Source organism: Tursiops truncatus, chromosome 12, assembly GCF_011762595.2.
Source record: "Tursiops truncatus isolate mTurTru1 chromosome 12, mTurTru1.mat.Y, whole genome shotgun sequence".
In the NCBI taxonomy this organism is placed as follows: Eukaryota; Metazoa; Chordata; class Mammalia; order Artiodactyla; family Delphinidae; genus Tursiops; species Tursiops truncatus.
In genome coordinates, this window is record NC_047045.1 from 68,633,827 (window position 1) to 68,652,179 (window position 18,353).

General features: G+C 41.6%; 1 protein-coding gene across 6 annotated transcripts in view; it reads left to right on the top strand.

Moving 5' to 3' along the window:
* Window positions 1-18,353, top strand: part of PHACTR2 (phosphatase and actin regulator 2) — a 254,176-nt gene that overhangs the window by 192,699 nt on the left and 43,124 nt on the right. For 5 of the 6 annotated variants that reach the window (XM_073789680.1, XM_033867798.2, XM_073789679.1 and 2 more), the window contains 3 exons: window positions 5,672-5,752; window positions 10,494-10,652; window positions 16,787-17,026. In XM_073789680.1, coding sequence (XP_073645781.1) covers window positions 5,672-5,752; window positions 10,494-10,652; window positions 16,787-17,026 — 480 coding nt within the window. The remainder of the gene's footprint in view (window positions 1-5,671; window positions 5,753-10,493; window positions 10,653-16,786; window positions 17,027-18,353) is intronic. The other variant, XM_033867799.2, reaches the window with a different exon arrangement.

The window sequence follows — 18,353 nt, forward strand, 5'->3', positions numbered from 1 at the left end:
CACTTTCCACGCAAGACAAGCAGGTCTCTGTTTCTGTCTCTGTTTCACAGTAAGGCCATTCAGGACTCAGAACCAAGGAGATAACATGGTCCGCTTATTTAATGGTCTCCTATTTGCTCTTCTATTTTGTTCCGACATTAAACGGTGTTAGAATTGAGAATTAGGGCTCTCTTTCCCTGCCAAAAGAAAACACAAGTGGCTTGTGGACTGCAAGATTTACTCTCACAGATACTTCCAGAGTAATATAAAATCTTGGCCATGCATCCACAGAAAGGAGCTGGCGGCATGTGCCCCAGCCTCCTCTCCTGAATGCAGGCTCCGTGCCCAGAAGGACATCATAAATCACTTATAATTTATGATGAGTCCAATCGTGTGCTACACCCTGCTAGTTGGCTGGTGTCTGTCCTCTACACACTGTGACCTCCCTTCTTCAGAGCATACAGGGACTTTTTCAGATGAGCCATAGGACAGAGCTGAGGATTTTCCCTTGGGCTGGTTCAGCCAAGCAGTCAAGTTGGGAGAAGACTGAAGACGCTTGTTCTTACGGTTTTGCCACAGGTCTCGCTTGCTCTCTCCTACCCTGGAGGTGGGGAAGGGGCAGAAAATAAGACCATGGTTAGCCTATTTTCTTTTGTTTAGCCTATTTCTTTTAATCCATTGTTTTCAACAAATACACTTTTTTTTTTTCTGAGTGCCAACAACCTGCAAAGAAAGCACTGTTGGGGATACAGCAGTCAATGAAACAGAGTTTTGGTTCTCATGGAGACTACACTTACACAAAGTTAGTAGATCCCATGTCCGAGGTCAGGACACAGTTTGCAGGTTAAGAAGGATAAAGATCGGAAAAGGAGCAAGCTATTCTCCATCAGGTATACAGGGAAGGGACTTCTAATAAGGTGACCTTTGAGCAAAGACTTGAAGGAAGTGAGGGAATGAGCAGGAAGTGATGGAATGAGCCCTGTGGGGGTCTGAAAAATCACATCCCAGTAAGGCCAGAGGCCACCAGGCAGGAGTTTGCCTCAGGTGAGAAGCAGCAGGGGCTGGAGGGGCTGGAGCGGAGAGAGCCAGGAGGGAGTGGTTAGGAGTCGATCAGGTTGGGGGAGGGCCATCCTGGAGTAGGGGGTGGGGCATCTTAGGGACCATGGCAAGGAGTTGAGATGTTATTCAGTGCGAGATGGACAGCCATTGGAAGTTTTTGGAAGAGTGGTCCTTTTCAAATACTTGAAAAACCAGAGTATAGGTTTGAAGTCGGGAAAATGGAACACAGTGCTTCCTTCACTTGGAGAGAACATGAACTGTTGTAATCAGGATTGAACTGTCAGAACTTTAATTCACCCAAAGTGGGGAGTAAAACAGAAATCATGGTTCTGCACAAAGAAATACTGGCAAGGATGTAGAGAAAAGGGAACCCTCTTCCACTCTTGGTGGGAATGTAAATTGGTGCAGCCACTGTGAAAAAGAGTAGGGAGATTCCTCAAAAAACTAAAAATAGAACTACCATATAATCAGCAATTCCACTCCTGGGAATATATCCAAAGAAAACAAAAACACTAATTCGAAAAGATACATGCACCCCAATGTTCATAGTAGCATTACTTACAATAGCTAAGATATGGAAGCAACCGAAGTGTCCATCAGCAGATGAATGGATAAAGAAGATGTGGTATATATTTACAATGGAATATTCCTCAGCCATAAAAAGAAGGAAACACTGCCATTTGCAGCAATGTCGATGGACCTAGAGGTTATTATACTTAGTGAAATAAGTCAGACAGAGAAAGACAAGTACTGTATGTTATCACTTATATGTGGGATCTAAAAAATAAAACGAATGAACATAACAACACAGAAACAGATCACAGAAATAGAGAACAAACTAGTGGTTACTGGTGGGGAGAGGGAAGGGAGGAGGGGCAAGATAGGAGTAGAGGATTGAGATAGAAACTACTACACATAAAAGAAATAAGCAATAAGAATATATTGTACAGCACAGGGAAATATAGCCGGTTTTGTAATAGCTTTAAATGGAGTATAATCCATAAAAATATTGAATCACTATGTTGTACACTTGAAACTAATACAATAATGTAAATCAACTCTATAAAAAAAAGAAATCATGGTTTTGCTTGGCCTTGCGGTAAAAATCACACATGCTTTTTCAATTAGGATAAAACTGAGTAACCATGAGGCATTTACTCAACTGGCAACAATACTTTTCATGGAGAAGCCCAACTATTACATTCAGTGATCTGTGTCCTGCTAAGTCTCTTCCCCAGCAGGATTCTGGGTATGCTACAGCTGTGAGTGAGAACCGCGCCCCCCCGCCCCAGCATTACTGCTGTTGTTGAGCAGATGAGTGTGAGCTTCAGAGTCGAAGAGCAGCTGGTGGATACTTGGGATCAGATTCTAGGAGGCTTCCATGACCCACTTTGCTCTCAGTGGACCCAGAGTCACTCTTGCTGTTTTCCACTCACAGACGACTGGCTCGAGTCTAGAGCTGTGGGGAGCGTGGGCTTGACGAATGGGCTGAAGTTACAGGGCGGGAGTGCGATTTTGGCTCCTGGTGAGGTATTCCTTCCTAAAAGTGAGGGCAATGGAGAACTGGAGGGGGGCTGTGCCACAAAGGGACCCTCCTGCCTCCGAATGTCTTCAGGCAGGTGAGCACATCTCAGGAATGTTCCTGAAAGGGCTCCTGCTTTGTGTGGTATGTTGGACTAGAATGACCTCGTGGATTCATTCCAATGCAAGACACTTCTGAGCCCATGAAAAAGTGTCCAGTGAATGTGTTCTGCAAACACACAGACACTCTGTAAACATGAGGCACATATTTTAAAAGATGAAGAGTGAGATACTTGTTCTGGGAGTACGGTGGTTGGAACTTGGTGCCTTGACAAAATACCTTCCGTGCTTAGTTGCCTGTAGTTTGTTCTCCTTGGCCCAGGACACAGATATCTGCATTATGTGTTAAAAATGCCCTCAGCCAAAGACCAAACAAATAGCCAAAGGCATTTTCCTATCAGGGCCCCTTTATAGGAGGTAGAGCAAGAGAACAAAGCAGTGGAGTTTGATTCTTGGCAGGAAGCCAAGCTGCCGAGGTCTAGCTCCAGTATTTATATGGAAGAAAGAGGAGGGATTTTTAGCTGAGATTAAGTTAGAATTAAAGCAACAGAAAACTTAACACTAAACTAAAGCATCCTCTGGGATCCATAACGGAAAGGCAGAAACAAGGGGATATTTTCGGGCTCTCTGATGATTTTTTTTTTTTTTAAGTTCAAATATGAAAGCTTTTAAAAGGTGCCCAAAGCAGAGATTACAGAATGGCCTTGATTAGTGATCCAGGATCACCCACTATTTGAGCTGGACCACCTGTCCTTTAGCGGCCATTGACTCTCATCCCTCGATTTACAGATAATGGGTCAGGGGCCTTGGAACTTGAAGAGTTCCCAGCATCACACAACTGGCTGTGGAAGCTCTGGAGCTAGCATCCAAGACTTCTGACAACTATTTTGTGTTTTGGGCCACTTTACCGGAGGAGCAAACAATTAGAAGCTCTGTTTCCTAAGAGCCAGGGGCAGACGGCCACAATGACTGTGTTCTGAATAGGCAGTGCCTTCCGTTTCCCAGGATGTGGGCTCGTCCTGTGCCCAGTGGTGCCTGCAGCCTCAAGCTTAGTGCAGCACAGCTGGGGGTCTCTGGGCCCAGCCCCAGGAGTAGGGGCTGAGATCCCGCTGTGAGAGGTCTCAGAGGCCTGCTCCCGCTGGAGGCCCAGTCAGGTGTGAATGGGTCCTACTGAACCCCTCACACAATCTCCGCAGTGCCCCGGTGGCATTGTGGGTGCTCTTGTTTGGCTTCCTGTGCTGACCGGGGTTCTCTCCTCTTTGACAAAGCTGAACACGTTGGAGCTGCCTTTAAGCAACAGTACTCTTTTTACATAAAAGAGCTCCCATAAAAGAACAGCTCCTGCTGGCCCCCCATACCCAGGTAACTTTGTCTGTTGAAATCGCCAACATTTCAGTGAGCTGTTGTCACTTGCTTCTGCAAGGGGTGGTGGAGAGTGGGGCTGGGTGAGTGACCTAAAGGGGCGTGGGGTTTCTGTGTGTGTCTCCAAGTGAACCAATGAGATGTTCAGTATCATTCTTTTGACCTTTCATTCACTTACTCATTTATTCATTTTCTTGTTTGTTTACATTCTGAGTCTAACCAAAAAAAAAAAGTTGGACAAAACTTAGAACAAAGAGTACACATATGCTATACATAAAATATAAATGAAGTCAGGTCACTTGCTAAGAAGGAGGAAACAGATTTCATCCATGAATTATATGAAATCTATGGTAAATATCAAGCTTTTCTCTGACTTTTCTGGCAACCAAGATACATAATTCCTAGTTATCGGAAAGGGGAAAAAATCCAATTTCTTTAAGAGACTAAGTGTTGCTATTCTGGGGCTCATGTCATCGCTTAATACACAGCTGCTGGTCTAAGGCACGTCCCTCCCTCCCCCACCCAGTGTCCTAGCATCAGGCCACCTGGAGCACCCCCCCAAAAAACACGTTCTCAGTATGTGTGAGGGTGTGGCTTGGGGCAATGGGGTTTCATTTAGGTCTTGAAATTATGTTGTCCAGGGTGACTTTAGGATTTGCAAATTATGAAGCCAAGGGTAGGAATATTAGTGGGGGGGGGTCAGAATCTAGTCCCACTGTGCATACCCACTCTCCACCAATGTACCTTTCCTTTTCCCCAAAGAGCCCTAGGTAGATCTCTTCTCTGGCCCTGTTTTAGGTGTCAAGGTGCTTTCTTGAACAGGACATCCAGAGGGAATAGAGATTGGCAAACGCACTTTGAGGAATGTTGGCTCAAAGGATTAGAAGATGGTATGACCCTTGAAAGGGGGGAATGGAACTAGTGGTCATATAGACATGTAGGGTTTAGGAACTAATATTATAGACATACAAGGTGAATACTACTGAAGCCCCACCCTGAGCTCCTAAACTCCTAAACTCTGAAATTGTACCAGGAATTTACTTTCTTCCAGAAGAAGAGTCAGTGTTGAGTTTCCCATTCCTTTACATACTATGAAAACATGAATTAACTCCATCCTCCCAAGACTTGGGATTTGTCAGGGGATACACCAGAACACTCTAGAACTTGTGAGTATGGCAGGGAAAAGAATTACAGAAATGTTGGACTTTTGTAATAGATGATGTGAGAAAGAAAACACTAGAAAAGTAGTCCCTTCTGTCTGGGGTTCAGATGAGTTACCTGAGTGTCTACTGAAAGTTTATTTTCCATATAAGCGCATTCATACATTGCACATTCATCATTCACAGATGCCTGTGTTTTAGAATGCATCGTTACTAAAGAAAGGGGTATTTCCGAGTGAGAAGTAGCCTTGGTGCTCCATAGTTGATATGAGATAATGTGTCTGGATTCGTGGCCACATTCTGTTATTTGGAAGACGAGGCTCAGTGGCTGAGCTTCAGGTCTTGGGCTAGGGTTATTTGCCCTGTCCTAATTATGTGGATTCCAATCACGTGGTTTGCTAGGCAACCAGAAAAACTGGGGTTTGAGCCTCAAGTCAACAGAATGAATATGCTCGATTCTACTTGAAATGTTTTTCATAATTATTTTAAGCAATGACTTGATTCTTACTTGTGCTTATTCTTTTTAAAAGTATTAGAAAGGAAGATTTCTACAAGACAAAGTAGAGAGGAGCTGATAAGAAGGGGAGTTCTTAAGGAATTGCCTGATCAAGGTGAGGAAATTAATCATACATTTAAAATAATTTGATCCTTCCTTCTTTGGTCTTTCTTTCATTTTCTTTTGAAATTTAAGATGATCATGGTCTTTGGGAAATAAAGTACCACACTCTGAGAATCTTGCTTTAATTCAGAATGCCTTTGTGGGCTGCAGAGAATCTAAGGTTTTCTAGAGAAGAAATACAATGACCTTTTTGGTGAGTCCTTCACCATATGTCACCCTAAACCTAAAGCTTTACAAAGCTACTCTGTGGCAGGAGATACAGATAAGATACAAATGCTTACATGATTCATTCTCTATTCTTGAGCTTCAATCTGTCTATACAAGTAAACTCAATTGTTTAAGTAAATGCAAAGTTTTAGCTTGGCTCATGCCTTTTGGTTTCTTAAGTCTACCAGGAAAAGAGAAGAGAGAGAAAAGAGATGGTAAACAGACCTCTCGTCCTTTATGCTCTGTAATACGCTCAAATGTACGGTCAGTAAGGATTAATGGGCAAATTAAATTAATCTGCTTTATGTGTTCTCTCAAGTAATTTTCCCAGCATTGTTCTCTTTTCATTTCTTTGACTCTAGCTCTGTCTGACCATATCACTAACAATTATTATTTCCAAGTGTTTTTTCCCCTACCTCTAATCTTCTTCCCTTTTTTCCTGTATCCTCCCAAGGGGGAATCTTTCTCAAAAAGACAAGGATTAGATGGAAACTGAGATAGACCCTCAAAAGAAATACCAAGATGGTTATTTCTCCAAATAAATAGTACTGAGTGATTTTCATTGCTCCCACTACTATAAAACTAAAGGAAATTTTTGTTGCAACATTGCTGACTTACCTCATGCCTTTCCTCACCCCACCCCTCTAAACATTTACTGGCGTAAAATATTATTATTGTGCTTTTGTAGGCACAAATAAAATGCTGTTGATTTGGAATTGAAATAATAGTTCTTCTCATTTCCTGATATATATTGCTTGCAAAGAGCTTAACCTCTTTAGGCATTCACTATTTGTAAGTCCAAATGCCATGCTTTTCCCAGCATCTGAATATTCTAGAAGGAGCTAGGAGATGCTTTACTATTTTACTCCTGCAGAGAAAGTAGGGACGTCTGGAGCGAATACTGCCATTTTTCTTGAGCCCTCAAAATTTTAGGTATTTTATGTATTGTACTTTTCTCACTCCATTTTATGAAGGAACTTAAAGTAGTCCCTAGTTTTCTATTACCTTGAAGCTAGTCATTTCCTTCCTGGGACTTTTAGAAATAAAAAATGTACATCCTTAACGTTTTTTGTACTTGAAGGTGGGCTTGCTACTGGTATCAAAGTTTGCTTCCTCCCTAATCTCCCTGGAGACGGCAGAGAAATTACATGTCCACTGAAAGCTCAGTGCTGGGCCATCACCTTTATAGCGTGGGCCAGTGCACTGTTTTGGTGTCCTTTATTTGGAAACCTTTTCAAAGAAAGGAAAAATTTCTGATCGAAACTGTTAATGAGTATTAAAGTTAGAGACTAAAGGCCTCTTTTTTTACCCAATTAAAAATTATAGCTAGAAAAGCGTTTACTTTTTCTAAAGACAAGTGGCAGTGGTCAGCTGAAAGAAATGCTTAATATTGCTTGGTTTTATTTTGGCTAATCTGTTAAACTATTTGCAAGATGGATTACGATTTCATATACTTACTTTCCAGAAATCTGACTCTATTGGATTATTTTATTTAATGTTTGCAGACCGAACGTGAAAAGTTTTAAAACATAAAATAACAAAACAGTCTTTAACATAAACATAGCGTAGTAGGTTTAATGTTTGGGAAGTCATCAATTACCGAACCTTACTTTCCACTTTTTGCATGGTCCCTATATAGAACTACAGAAATTACCAAATACTTAGAAATTCCCAGTGAGGCTTATTGTAAATAGAGCCCTTCCCCACTTTCAGCCAAGGGCTGGGGAAAATAGTTTTCTGTCATTTTTCCAAAAACAATTATCTTGAGAATTTCGGTCTGTTTTCAGCTCTAGCCAGAGACTGGAAGCTGCCGTGCTTGGTGAAAACCTCGTCTCTTCTGCCAGTGAAGGTTCATTCTTTGCCTTCATGTTCTTGACCTTGTCGTAGCTCTTGACAGTGCTTGTCAATCATGCCCTTTATTCAGTGAGCCAAATAGACTTTTAAAATCCTGCCAGCTACCCTGGATTCGACCTCATCCCATTCCACCCCATACCTTCACTCCCAGCTATTATTATTCCTTTTAGATGACCTTTTTTATGCCAAAATCTAACTTCAATCTAAAAATTCAGTGATTGGCCTTCTCTCCTGAGAAGTCCATGGTCTGGTCCAGGTTTAGTCACATCTTCTGGTTCTTACCTTCCATCTTCTCCCTAGCTTTAACATGAAGGCATGTAGATGCTTTTGCCTGCATAACAGCCTCCTTTCTTTTTCTCCCATGGTGTCCTCTTTAACCTTCTAATGAGTCACCCAACTTCTGTTCTTACATGATTTTCTTCTTGTCTCTGTTCCTCTGTTAACTGTATCCCCAATGTACCAGTTTACCAGAAAGAGGGAAATCCCTCAAATACTCTCATGCTTCTTATTTAACCACTTATTTCTGTGTGTTTTATCTCTTGGTTTACTTTAAGCTGACGACTCTTGTCTGAGTTTTCTCCTTCCTTTGCACACAAATGCTCCTGTAAGACTTGGAGTGGGCACATCTTACTGTAACCTGCAGCCTGGCTCAGCACCTTGTCTTGCCTTCCTTTGCTGAGCTTGTATTTTACTTACATACATAAACTATATCAAGGACTTGACTTATTTTAATTCTATTGATAAAATAATATACAAAACTAGAAAACCTTTTCAATACACCAATTAATTAATAATAACTTCAGTTCTCCTCTGTTTTATTCTTGAATTCCATATTTATTACAAACATGACTCCTTTTTCTATTATTTCCTGTACTTTGGCTTTATATCTCAGAGTAAGTATCTTTCTACGTTGTTGATTATTTCTTTCTATCTTGTGATAATCCAATTTCTTCTTGTGCTCACAATTATTTAATTTTCTCTCTAGGTTTTTTGTTCTGAATTTTAAAAATTAGTTATTTAGTCTACTAAAGAAATTTTAATGTAATAATGGTTAAAACAATTACATTGTCATTAACATGATTTCAACATGTTTTCATTACCAACTAAAGTCATAGAAAACAAAGGTAAATTTATATTTGGGTTACCTAAAAATTGAGGATTTTTATATAAAGAAGTGGTTTTCTATTTTGTCTGGAATTTCTGTTCTTATATTATTTTTTGTTTCTCTGAATCCAGTACCTGGATATTATATTGTGTCTCCCCTTCCTCTTTTTTTCACTAGCAAATTTCTTGGAATCCAGTAATAAGAACTAAGAATCTTTTGTTTTCTTGTTGGTTTGTTGTATAGTCTTTTAAAAATCATTACCTTAATTTTATTGAAATAGTTGAGATCTACTTGTAATGGCATTGCCTTCAATTATTGTCTATTTTAGTTTTATACAGGAATCGGATTATAGGACGTTACGTGACTAAGGAACAGTTGTTCATTTTAAGTATGACATAATTCTGCGACATGTATTTTACTTATTAAAATGCCATGCTTGTTTCTGTCAATAAGGCCAATGGATTTTATTGTCAAGCCAAAGCAATTCAATCATATTTAATGAAAACTTGGGAGATGGTCTCTGTTTTAGAATGATTGCCAAAATAAGATTAATCAAAAATTGCATAAAATCAGCTCTAATCATGCATTTCTTCAAGCTTGCTAAGTAAAAACGTCCAATCCTTTATTTCACTTTTACAGTGGCAGCACAGCTTGTTAAAATTTTCCTGATATGAACTACGGTTAAATTTTCAAGCATCACTGAATTAAGAGTTTTGGCAAAATCTCCCTCACTTTAGAAACTCTTAGGAATTTATAAACATTCAGGGGTGTTAAAATTAGTTATTTGTGATTTAGATAACATAAATTTTAATTTCAGTTGTGATTTTTTAAAAATTCCCCTGTAATTGCTTTATTTACATTTTTTTCCTAATGTTTTCAAATTATTATTAGCCCAGCTTAAAGACTTCCTGGTCAGCTATATATGACAATTCCCTGAGTACATTTTAATATTTCCATAAATAGGAAAATGAAAATACAGTTAGCCTTACTGCCATCTTTCCCTGAATAGAGTAGCAGTTATATTACTGTGTAAAGTTACCATGTCATGGATGTAATATTCTGGAGACAGTGGTGCTTGGAGATGTTCATATTCTCCCACTAATCGTTTGTATGTGTAGTTGCATTTCATGTTATTTGTGTATTTGCATTCACCTTGTGTTTTTGGTGCTTGTGAAAAATGTTTATTCCATTTTTCAGATTCCTTTTTTCACAGGTCAGTTTCTGAATGACAGAGAGACTCCTAAGTATTGACTTCAACCAAAACTAAGCCCAAGAAGAGAGGGACTCTCCTGCCTAGGGATATTTTATAATTAGGTTAATCGTTCCTAACTGTCTTGAGATGGCTCCTGGATACTCCCTCCATAGCTTCTTTCCTCCAAGAATAAGAATTTTCTAGCTCTTTCATTTGAATGAATTATTCAGTGAAACATGGTGAAAATAGTCCAGGATGTATTTGGTTCCCAGGTCTGAAACATAAACCTGAACCCTACAGTCCTAGTAACTGGAAAATTTGGTTTTAAGAAAGCCATCACGTTAGACATCTAGGTGTTTCTCTCCCCATTTTTAGATGGAGATGTAACAGTTAACTTTGAAAATTCAAACGGGCACATGATACCCATCGGAGAGGAATCTACCCGAGAGGAAAATGTAGTAAAATCTGAAGAAGGTAATGGCTCTGTAGCTGAAAAAGCACCACCTCTGGAGGAAAAGGCAGAAGATAAGAAAGGTAAAATCAAGAGAAACCCCACATTCTTTTACAGCTCAAAGTTGAGAAGCAGGTCTTAGGCTTCAAATAGTGACCCTAAGACCAGTAGAGAGGAGTTCTGCAAATACAAAGAGGAGAGAAACGATAACTAGCAAAGAGAAATTGGATGGTTTCCTCAGGTAGCTACATCCATTTTATAAACGCATCATTTAATGTTTTATTAAAGGGGGCTAATTAATAGTAAGAATCGGAAGGGGTGGCCTCTTCTATCATTGGAGATGTCTGGGAATGTTATCCTTTTCTCAGGAGCTTTCTCTCAGTATCTTTTTTTTTTTTTAATTTATTTATTTAATTTATTTGTTTTTGGCTGCATTGGGTCTTTGTTGCTGCACGCGGGCTTTCTCTAGTTGCGGTGAGCGGGGGCTACTCTTGGTGGTGGCACGTGGACTTCTCACTGCAGTGGCTTCTCTTGTTGCGGAGCTTGGGCTCTAGGCGCGCGGGCTTCAGTAGTTATGGCACACGGGCTCAGTAGTTGTGGCTCGTGGGCTCTAGAGCGCAGGCTCAGTAGTTGTGGCACACGGGCTTAGTTGCTCTGTGGCATGTGGGATCTTCCTGGACCAGGGCTCGAACCCGTGTCCCCTGCATTGGCAGGTGGATTCTTAACCACTGCGCCACCAGGGAAGCCCCTCAGTATCTTTAAAAAAAAAAAAAAAAGCCAGCAGTCTGAACATCTTTCTCTGCTGGTTACTTTCAAATTATAGCAGCTCAGCTTGGAGGAATAGCATAACAAGATGGCTCACTCAGCCCAGCATTATCTGTTTAGAAGTGGGAGCTTGGCTGGTGGCATCCGCACACCCAACATTGTAAGTTCTGGTCCAGGTTCAGGCATTTCTGGGAGACCCAGGAATAGTTCCCAGTAATGCCGGGGATTCTGGTTGCTGGATTGGCCATAACCTCTGCTCCACGATTTGTCTGTGCAATTGGAAATTTCAAAATAGGCCAGAGGCAATTATGCCATTCCCTGAAGGCTTCTTTAGAGACTTTGGTTTCCAAAGTGAAATACTATGGTAGATTGCAGAACTGCAAAATACTTGTCTATCAAGGACCCCCAGAACATTCACAAGTTCCTGGTCACTGATTGACTACATCTCCATACCATTCCTATCACGGTTGCAGGAACCCCCAAGCCTCTTACTTATGCAAACCTGAACTGAAACCCCCGTAAGGTAATGCTTTGTTGGGAGATTCTAGATGATTTCCTGCTGCATAGAAATGAATCCTCAGAAAACATCTATTTTTCCATAATGCCTGCCTCTGAGCTGGATGGCATAAATTTGTCAAACCTAGTTTGGGCTCTCTAGGCATTTTGAGAACTCTTAGAAACTGCTGGAAGGAAACTTCTCTTCCTCTGTTCTTGACCCAAATCCTCCAAAGGCAAAGGGAACGAAAGAACATTTGACAGACACAACTTAAAATCATCTTCTCAGGAAGTCCATAACCTCTTATTATTTGAATATAAATTAGCCTTTAAAAATTTTAGAAGCCTCTATTAATAATCTGTTGGAAATTTATTATTTTGCTTTATTCCATATTAAGTATGGGACTCATGGGGCTTTACTTAGTGTTTCCATTGAAGGGCTCTGGTTATGCTTAAGATCATATGTTCGTTGATTTCTCATAACTGATTATGAGAAATTAACTAAAATTTTTAATGATAATATTCCTGGAACATAAGAGAAAACAGACCTGAATAGAGTTTAAGAGTTTTCAGTTGAAATGCAGTGATTTCTTTTTTTACTTTTTTATTTTTTAGTCCAACTGTTCTGTCTCACCACGTTGTTAAATTTCAAATCCATCTGTGCTTTGTCCCTGCTACAGCCTTTTCACATTCAAAATCACATCCTTCATTATGTAACAGTGCCATCTCTAGTGCTTGCCTGGTCCGTGTGGAATGTCAGTCAGTGGACTGGACAGACTTCAAAGGCCGTATTTCCCTTATCAGCCTAATAAAAAGTTGCTGACAGTTTTATGTTAATTAAACCAGCAGGCCTGATGTTCCAAAAAGATGGCAGGCTTCATAGGTTCATGGATATTTGAGAGATGTTTTTGTTTTCTTATTTTTTACTTTGGATTAGTACATTCAGTTCTTTTTGGTCAAATAAGGTCCAAGATAACATCTTGCTTGGCTGGTCTGTACATAAGGAGATGGAAAGGCTGGACATGGTGCCCCAGCACCAGTAAGACAGAGGAGCCTCCCTCTCGCTGTGTAGACAGTGGCCCCGCTGGAGCCACCCTGAGTGAGGGGAAGCATTTGGTATGGAAACCACTTCCTGACAGTAAAAAGAATGTCACTCCTGACCAACATCATGGAGTATCATGTTAAATAGAAAATATCTTATAAACAAACCATTCATTGCTCTGGAAAGACAGCATTTAATACTGAAAAAACAGCTTAAGATTTACTCTTACCTCTGCTCCTCTTTTGATCTCACTTCTTATTTGAACTTACTACCATGCAAATCTACTCTCCCATGTTCTCAGTTTACCCTTTATTTTGGGGTGCAGTGTGCCCCTTCCTTTTGCATTAAGTCAACTTACCCAAGAACTTCATTTCGTATATTAACGAGTTATATTTGCAAAGCCATATCACATACCATCCTAGATGCTTGTATCTCTTTTTGAGACAGCACGTCAGTGCTTTAATATTTGAAACATCAGCGTCAAAGAAAACAAAACGAATGTCAAGTGGCCTCCCACTACTCTGGGGGCAGGTTCTACCTAGGACACGTGGTGTTCCTGGGGCTCCTGAGGGCACCTGATTCTGAGTTAGGCCGGTGGTCTTGGGCCTCTTCTGCCTAACACTGGAAACATTTTCCTGAAGGCCTTCGGGCCTCTTAGTCTCCCATTATTCCTTATCAATAAATCATATATAAGCAGAAAAACTGATCTGCAATCTGTTAAATATAGCTTGGTATTAAATAGGAGAAATCTGCAAAGTATCTGATATTATTTCTGTTGAGTCATTGTAGAGGGCTTTCCATGAAGTAACAAGTATCTTACCTGCATTTGTTCCCCACGTGAGCATGAAGGGCAGCCATGGGGGCCAGGGAAAGAGCACACTGTGCATAAGAAACGGCCTTTGCCTTCAAGCAGATCGTGACCTATGTGGAGACCAGCACGTACACAGGCAATTGTAATACAAGATGCAAAGTGCTCTGGGAGGCCCGAGGACAGCAAACCAGGGAGCTTGCAAGTGGGACCAAAATTGGGTCTTAAGAGGAAGATATTTCTAAACTGAGACCTGGAGGAGATAAGAAGGATGCAGTCAGACGAAGGAGAGGAATGGGGGCAAGTGCATTCTAGGCAAAGTGAAGGCCGCCTGCAGTTCTCAGATTTGCCCTAAGTGTTGTTGGACTCGACTCTCCATGTGGTGGAAGGAGGCAAATTTTGAAGTGTAGTCAATAGCTCACCTCCAGACCATTGTTAAGAGATGTAGTATCCTCACCAAGCCAGAGTGCATAGGCAGCCCTTTCTTAACCTCCTCTTGAAAAGGTAATACTCCTCTACACCATCAGTTTATGTCTTTTCTTCAGATCATATGCTAATAGTAAAAAATACCTCTTGACGTTATTCATTATCTCCCAGATACAAGAGTTCACTTCCCACGGATGTGTGTGTGTGTGTGTGTGTGTGTGTGTGTGTGTGTGTGTGTTAGTAACTGTCAGCTGATCAGTCACATTCACTGAATAGACATAATGTCTAGAGCATCTTGCTTGATGGAATATAAAATTTCAGACAAAAGCAGTTTATAATTTAGTCAGAAAAGTATACTGTTTGCGTGCGTGTGCTCACGCACACATACACACGCACATATACCCGTTAGGAATCACTGCAGAGTAAACATAAACATTGGCCATATGGCAAACACACACAGATAATTTGATAGAATTTACAGAGGAGGGAGGAGTGGACCACGCTTCTCCAGGAGTAGCCGGAAGTTTGCGTGTAGTATGTACATTCTCAACCCAGTAGGAATTGAAATTTCCAGCTGTCATATAGAGAGAACCATCTCCCTCCCAGACTCAGAAGCTGGATTCTTTGGGATATAACTTTAGAATTTAAAAACCTTAGGCAGACAGAAAAAAGATCCCTCAGTAATATGCCATGAAGGCAGAGGATAAGAGATGTGAGGCTTTGTAGCAGGAGAGAGAATTAGGATCCCAAGTGGTGCAGATCGCTGTGACGGGCTTTCACCATGGATGGTGTTATTGGTGGATGTCCATTATGCCAGGGGCTAAAGGTACAAAGATGGACTTAAAGAACAGGCCTCTAAGCTAAGTCAAAAGACTAGCAAATCAACGTACATTTGGATGTTTTACATTAAAATAAAATGTTTTCAGTGACTGTCAACTTGTGTTGTTCTCAACTCTGACTCTTGCCATGCAGTGGCCTTGTGGTTCAGGCCTGGTGGGTTAGGAGCGCCGCTCCTGCATTATGGGTGCTACGCAGCTTAGTTGAAGAGACAAGATATATAAACAGAAAGGCAGACATACAAAGTAGCCTCTGATAAATGGTGACTAAGTAGCTCAGATAACGAGTACAGTTAAGTGCAGGAGTCCGTCTGGGCTGCAGTGACGGGTGGGTTGCATGACTGAGGGAAGGTAAAAGAAAAGTTTTATTCATTACATACTGAAATTTCAATCATTTTTATGATAGTTATACATGTAGAATGATGGAGATGTAAAAAAAAGGGGAGGAGTCCTCACTTCACACTCACTGGGATGAGAAATGAAACAAAAGAAATAATAAAATGTGATGCATTCCAATATTAAAATTCTTTCTTGGTCATTTGATAATAGAAGAACATATACAGTAAAGGCTCAGTCTTGTCTTAACGCTGTCTTACACTTTTCGTTGTGCTCCATTTTGAAATGCTGCTTAGCTCTTTGGACCCAAAGTGTATTTTTTTTTCTTTTTCTTTTTTTTTTTGCGGTACGCAGGCCTCTCGCTGTTGTGGCCTCTCCCGTTGCGGAGCACAGGCTCCGGACGCGCAGGCTCAGCGGCCATGGCTCACGGGCCCAGCCGCTCCGCGGCATGTGGGATCTTCCCGGACCGGGGCACGAACCCGCGTCCCCTGCATCGGCAGGCGGACTCTCAACCACTGTGCCACCAGGGAAGCCCCCCCAAAGTGTATTTTCATTTTAACTAGTCACAATTAGAAAAGATAAGGATGTGAATATGTGGATGAACGTTCAGCATCCCCACTTTTTAAAATGAGAAACTAATACTACTCTAGTTATGCAAAATCTTGTGTGAGGCTTCTTTTCTTAGGTATGATTTTTTAAATGAATTTTAACGTGTATCTTTTTAAACTCATTACTTGTGTTTACACGACAAAACAAATTTGATATTTTTTTTGGTTTCTGCACCCTCCTACAGTTGTGACACGGTTTGAAAAGGTCAGAGGAAGTTATTGTAAAACAGGAAGCTGCCCTAGTGCACTGGGAGAACTTGAGAAAATTTTAATAATAGAAAATAGTTTATTCAGTGCATTGTGCTTCCTGTACCAGATTCTAGAGAGTCTCCCTTAGCTTAGAAAATAATTGATTTTTGACCACAATGAGACAGAGACAGAGCACAGATCCCTTTCAGGTTGATGGGGCTTGAGTTCTCCTGAGAAAGTCCCTCAGTGAAGGGTAACTGTGAGTCCAACCATTGCTGTGCCGTCAGCTTCACCCTGTGGCCGTGTGTGTAATGCGCTGATCTGCCACTCTTGGAGTTCTTCAGTTTGGTTAAAAACTTAGCACTCATGCCCACATCATCGTCCAGCAACCACTGATTCGAGGTTGGTGTCAGCCTCTGGTGGTGGACATTTACGCTCACCCTGAACTTAACTTCATCACAGTCACTCGTGCAGTCTTATTCTATCACAGGAGTGATTTTTGGACCTGGAGAGCACACCCTAGTTTGGCTTTTAGCCTTTGATCTTCTTTACCCCAACCTTCACTCTCTCTGGTGCAGAAGCCCACTGTTCCCAGGGGCCAAGCAGCTGCATGTTTGTCTCACTGCTGCCCTATGTCTCGTTCCTTCTATTTGCATGGTGTGTATGGCGTGTGTCTGTATCAGTCTGCTTCTGTTCACTTTCTCATTTGTAGAGAACCCTGAAAACCACTCTGAAACACCGGCAGCTCCTGCTCTACCTCTTCCAGCTCTTCCTAAACCTACACCCAAACCTAAGCCCAAAAAAACACCTGTGCCTCCAAAAGGGGCCGCTGCTGGGGCCGGCCCCAAGGGTGACGAAGTACATCCTATTAAAACAATTACCAGGGCTCCTGGTAAGCAGGCCCCCGTCCCTCCACCCAAGCCAGCAAGCCGAAATGCAACCCGAGAGGCTGGTGAGTATGCCCGCTGTGGGGTTGAGTCTAGGGTGCTTGGCGCTGGGGTGGGGTAATTTCTTCTTCTAGGAATGATGGCCTTTTTGGTGTCTGCTCTCTTAGGATGTAACACCAGTGGACTCAGCTTTGACACAGAGAATGCCCGGGAGATTCCTTTGTTGCTGTCTCTACCAAAGAAAAGTCAACCACTTGATCCATTCACCTCATTAGGTTTAGGGTGAATAGACGTCTTTCATCCTGAGTATCCACTATCTGCACAAAACCCAGTAGAAGGAAACAGGGAGTAGTCTGCCTGGTGAATAGCGATGATGTGATCTGACGTTATTTAGACACCAACTGGCCTGCCTATTTGAGTTTATGGGTGGCTCTTTGGCTTGGGTTTTCTTTCAAAATATCTTAAGTTTGCACATGAAAACATGATGCTTACCTCTTTGACATATTTGCTGGATCTTAATGTCTTAAACCTTATAGGCATCTCTCTACTGACAGATGACAAAGGGTTCATATCACTCAGTGCTTCACGCCACCACTCTCTGCTGGAGTCACAACTGCGCAGCAGAGTTGGAAGTTACATGCTCAGTGCCCCCTTCCCAACCTCATAGACCTCAGTGTGTTGCAAGGGAAAGCATCTAGTGGCGCGATTACAAGCTGTGCCTGCAAATCACCGGGGGATGTTTGGGTGATTACATCACTTCATGTCATGTGTGTCCAGCTTTCCTTTCACATCAGATATGCTTCATGCAGAGCGGAGCCCCCATTCTAGTGAAGTGGAATAAAGAAGCCTCTCCTGCCGTCCAGCCTTTGAAAGGATATATTCCAAATACACATGCTGAGCATCTTGGTCCCATTAACGCATGCATAAAAATTCTCCTGTGTTACAGCAAACCTTACTTTCCTTAAAATCAGCAGCAGCTTCCTCAAAACCAGCTACCAGGATATGCCTTGGTATTAATCTTTCCCCCTTGTAATTTAAACCCATAATGCTCAGATTCAGAGAGTGGCTTAGGTGACAGTATGACAGAACTCAGAATGCAGATAGACGTCTGTGTCCTGGTGTTCCTGTCTGCCACCTTTGACCTTGTGTGTCTGGGTCTCATTTTCTAATAAGCTCTAAAATGAAAATCTCAGAATGCTTTGCCAACAGTGCCTACAGGCCATTTTCTCAGGGACCATCTTCCATCACACATCAGTGTCTGTTCTCGTTGGTGTCTGTGTGTGTTTCCCAGACTTCCTAGCACACCTCAGGAGCAGTGCTTGAAGTGAGGCAGGTGCTGATTTACTTCCTGAAGTAAAGCCCCAAACCCTCACCCTGTCCTTGGGAGTGAGG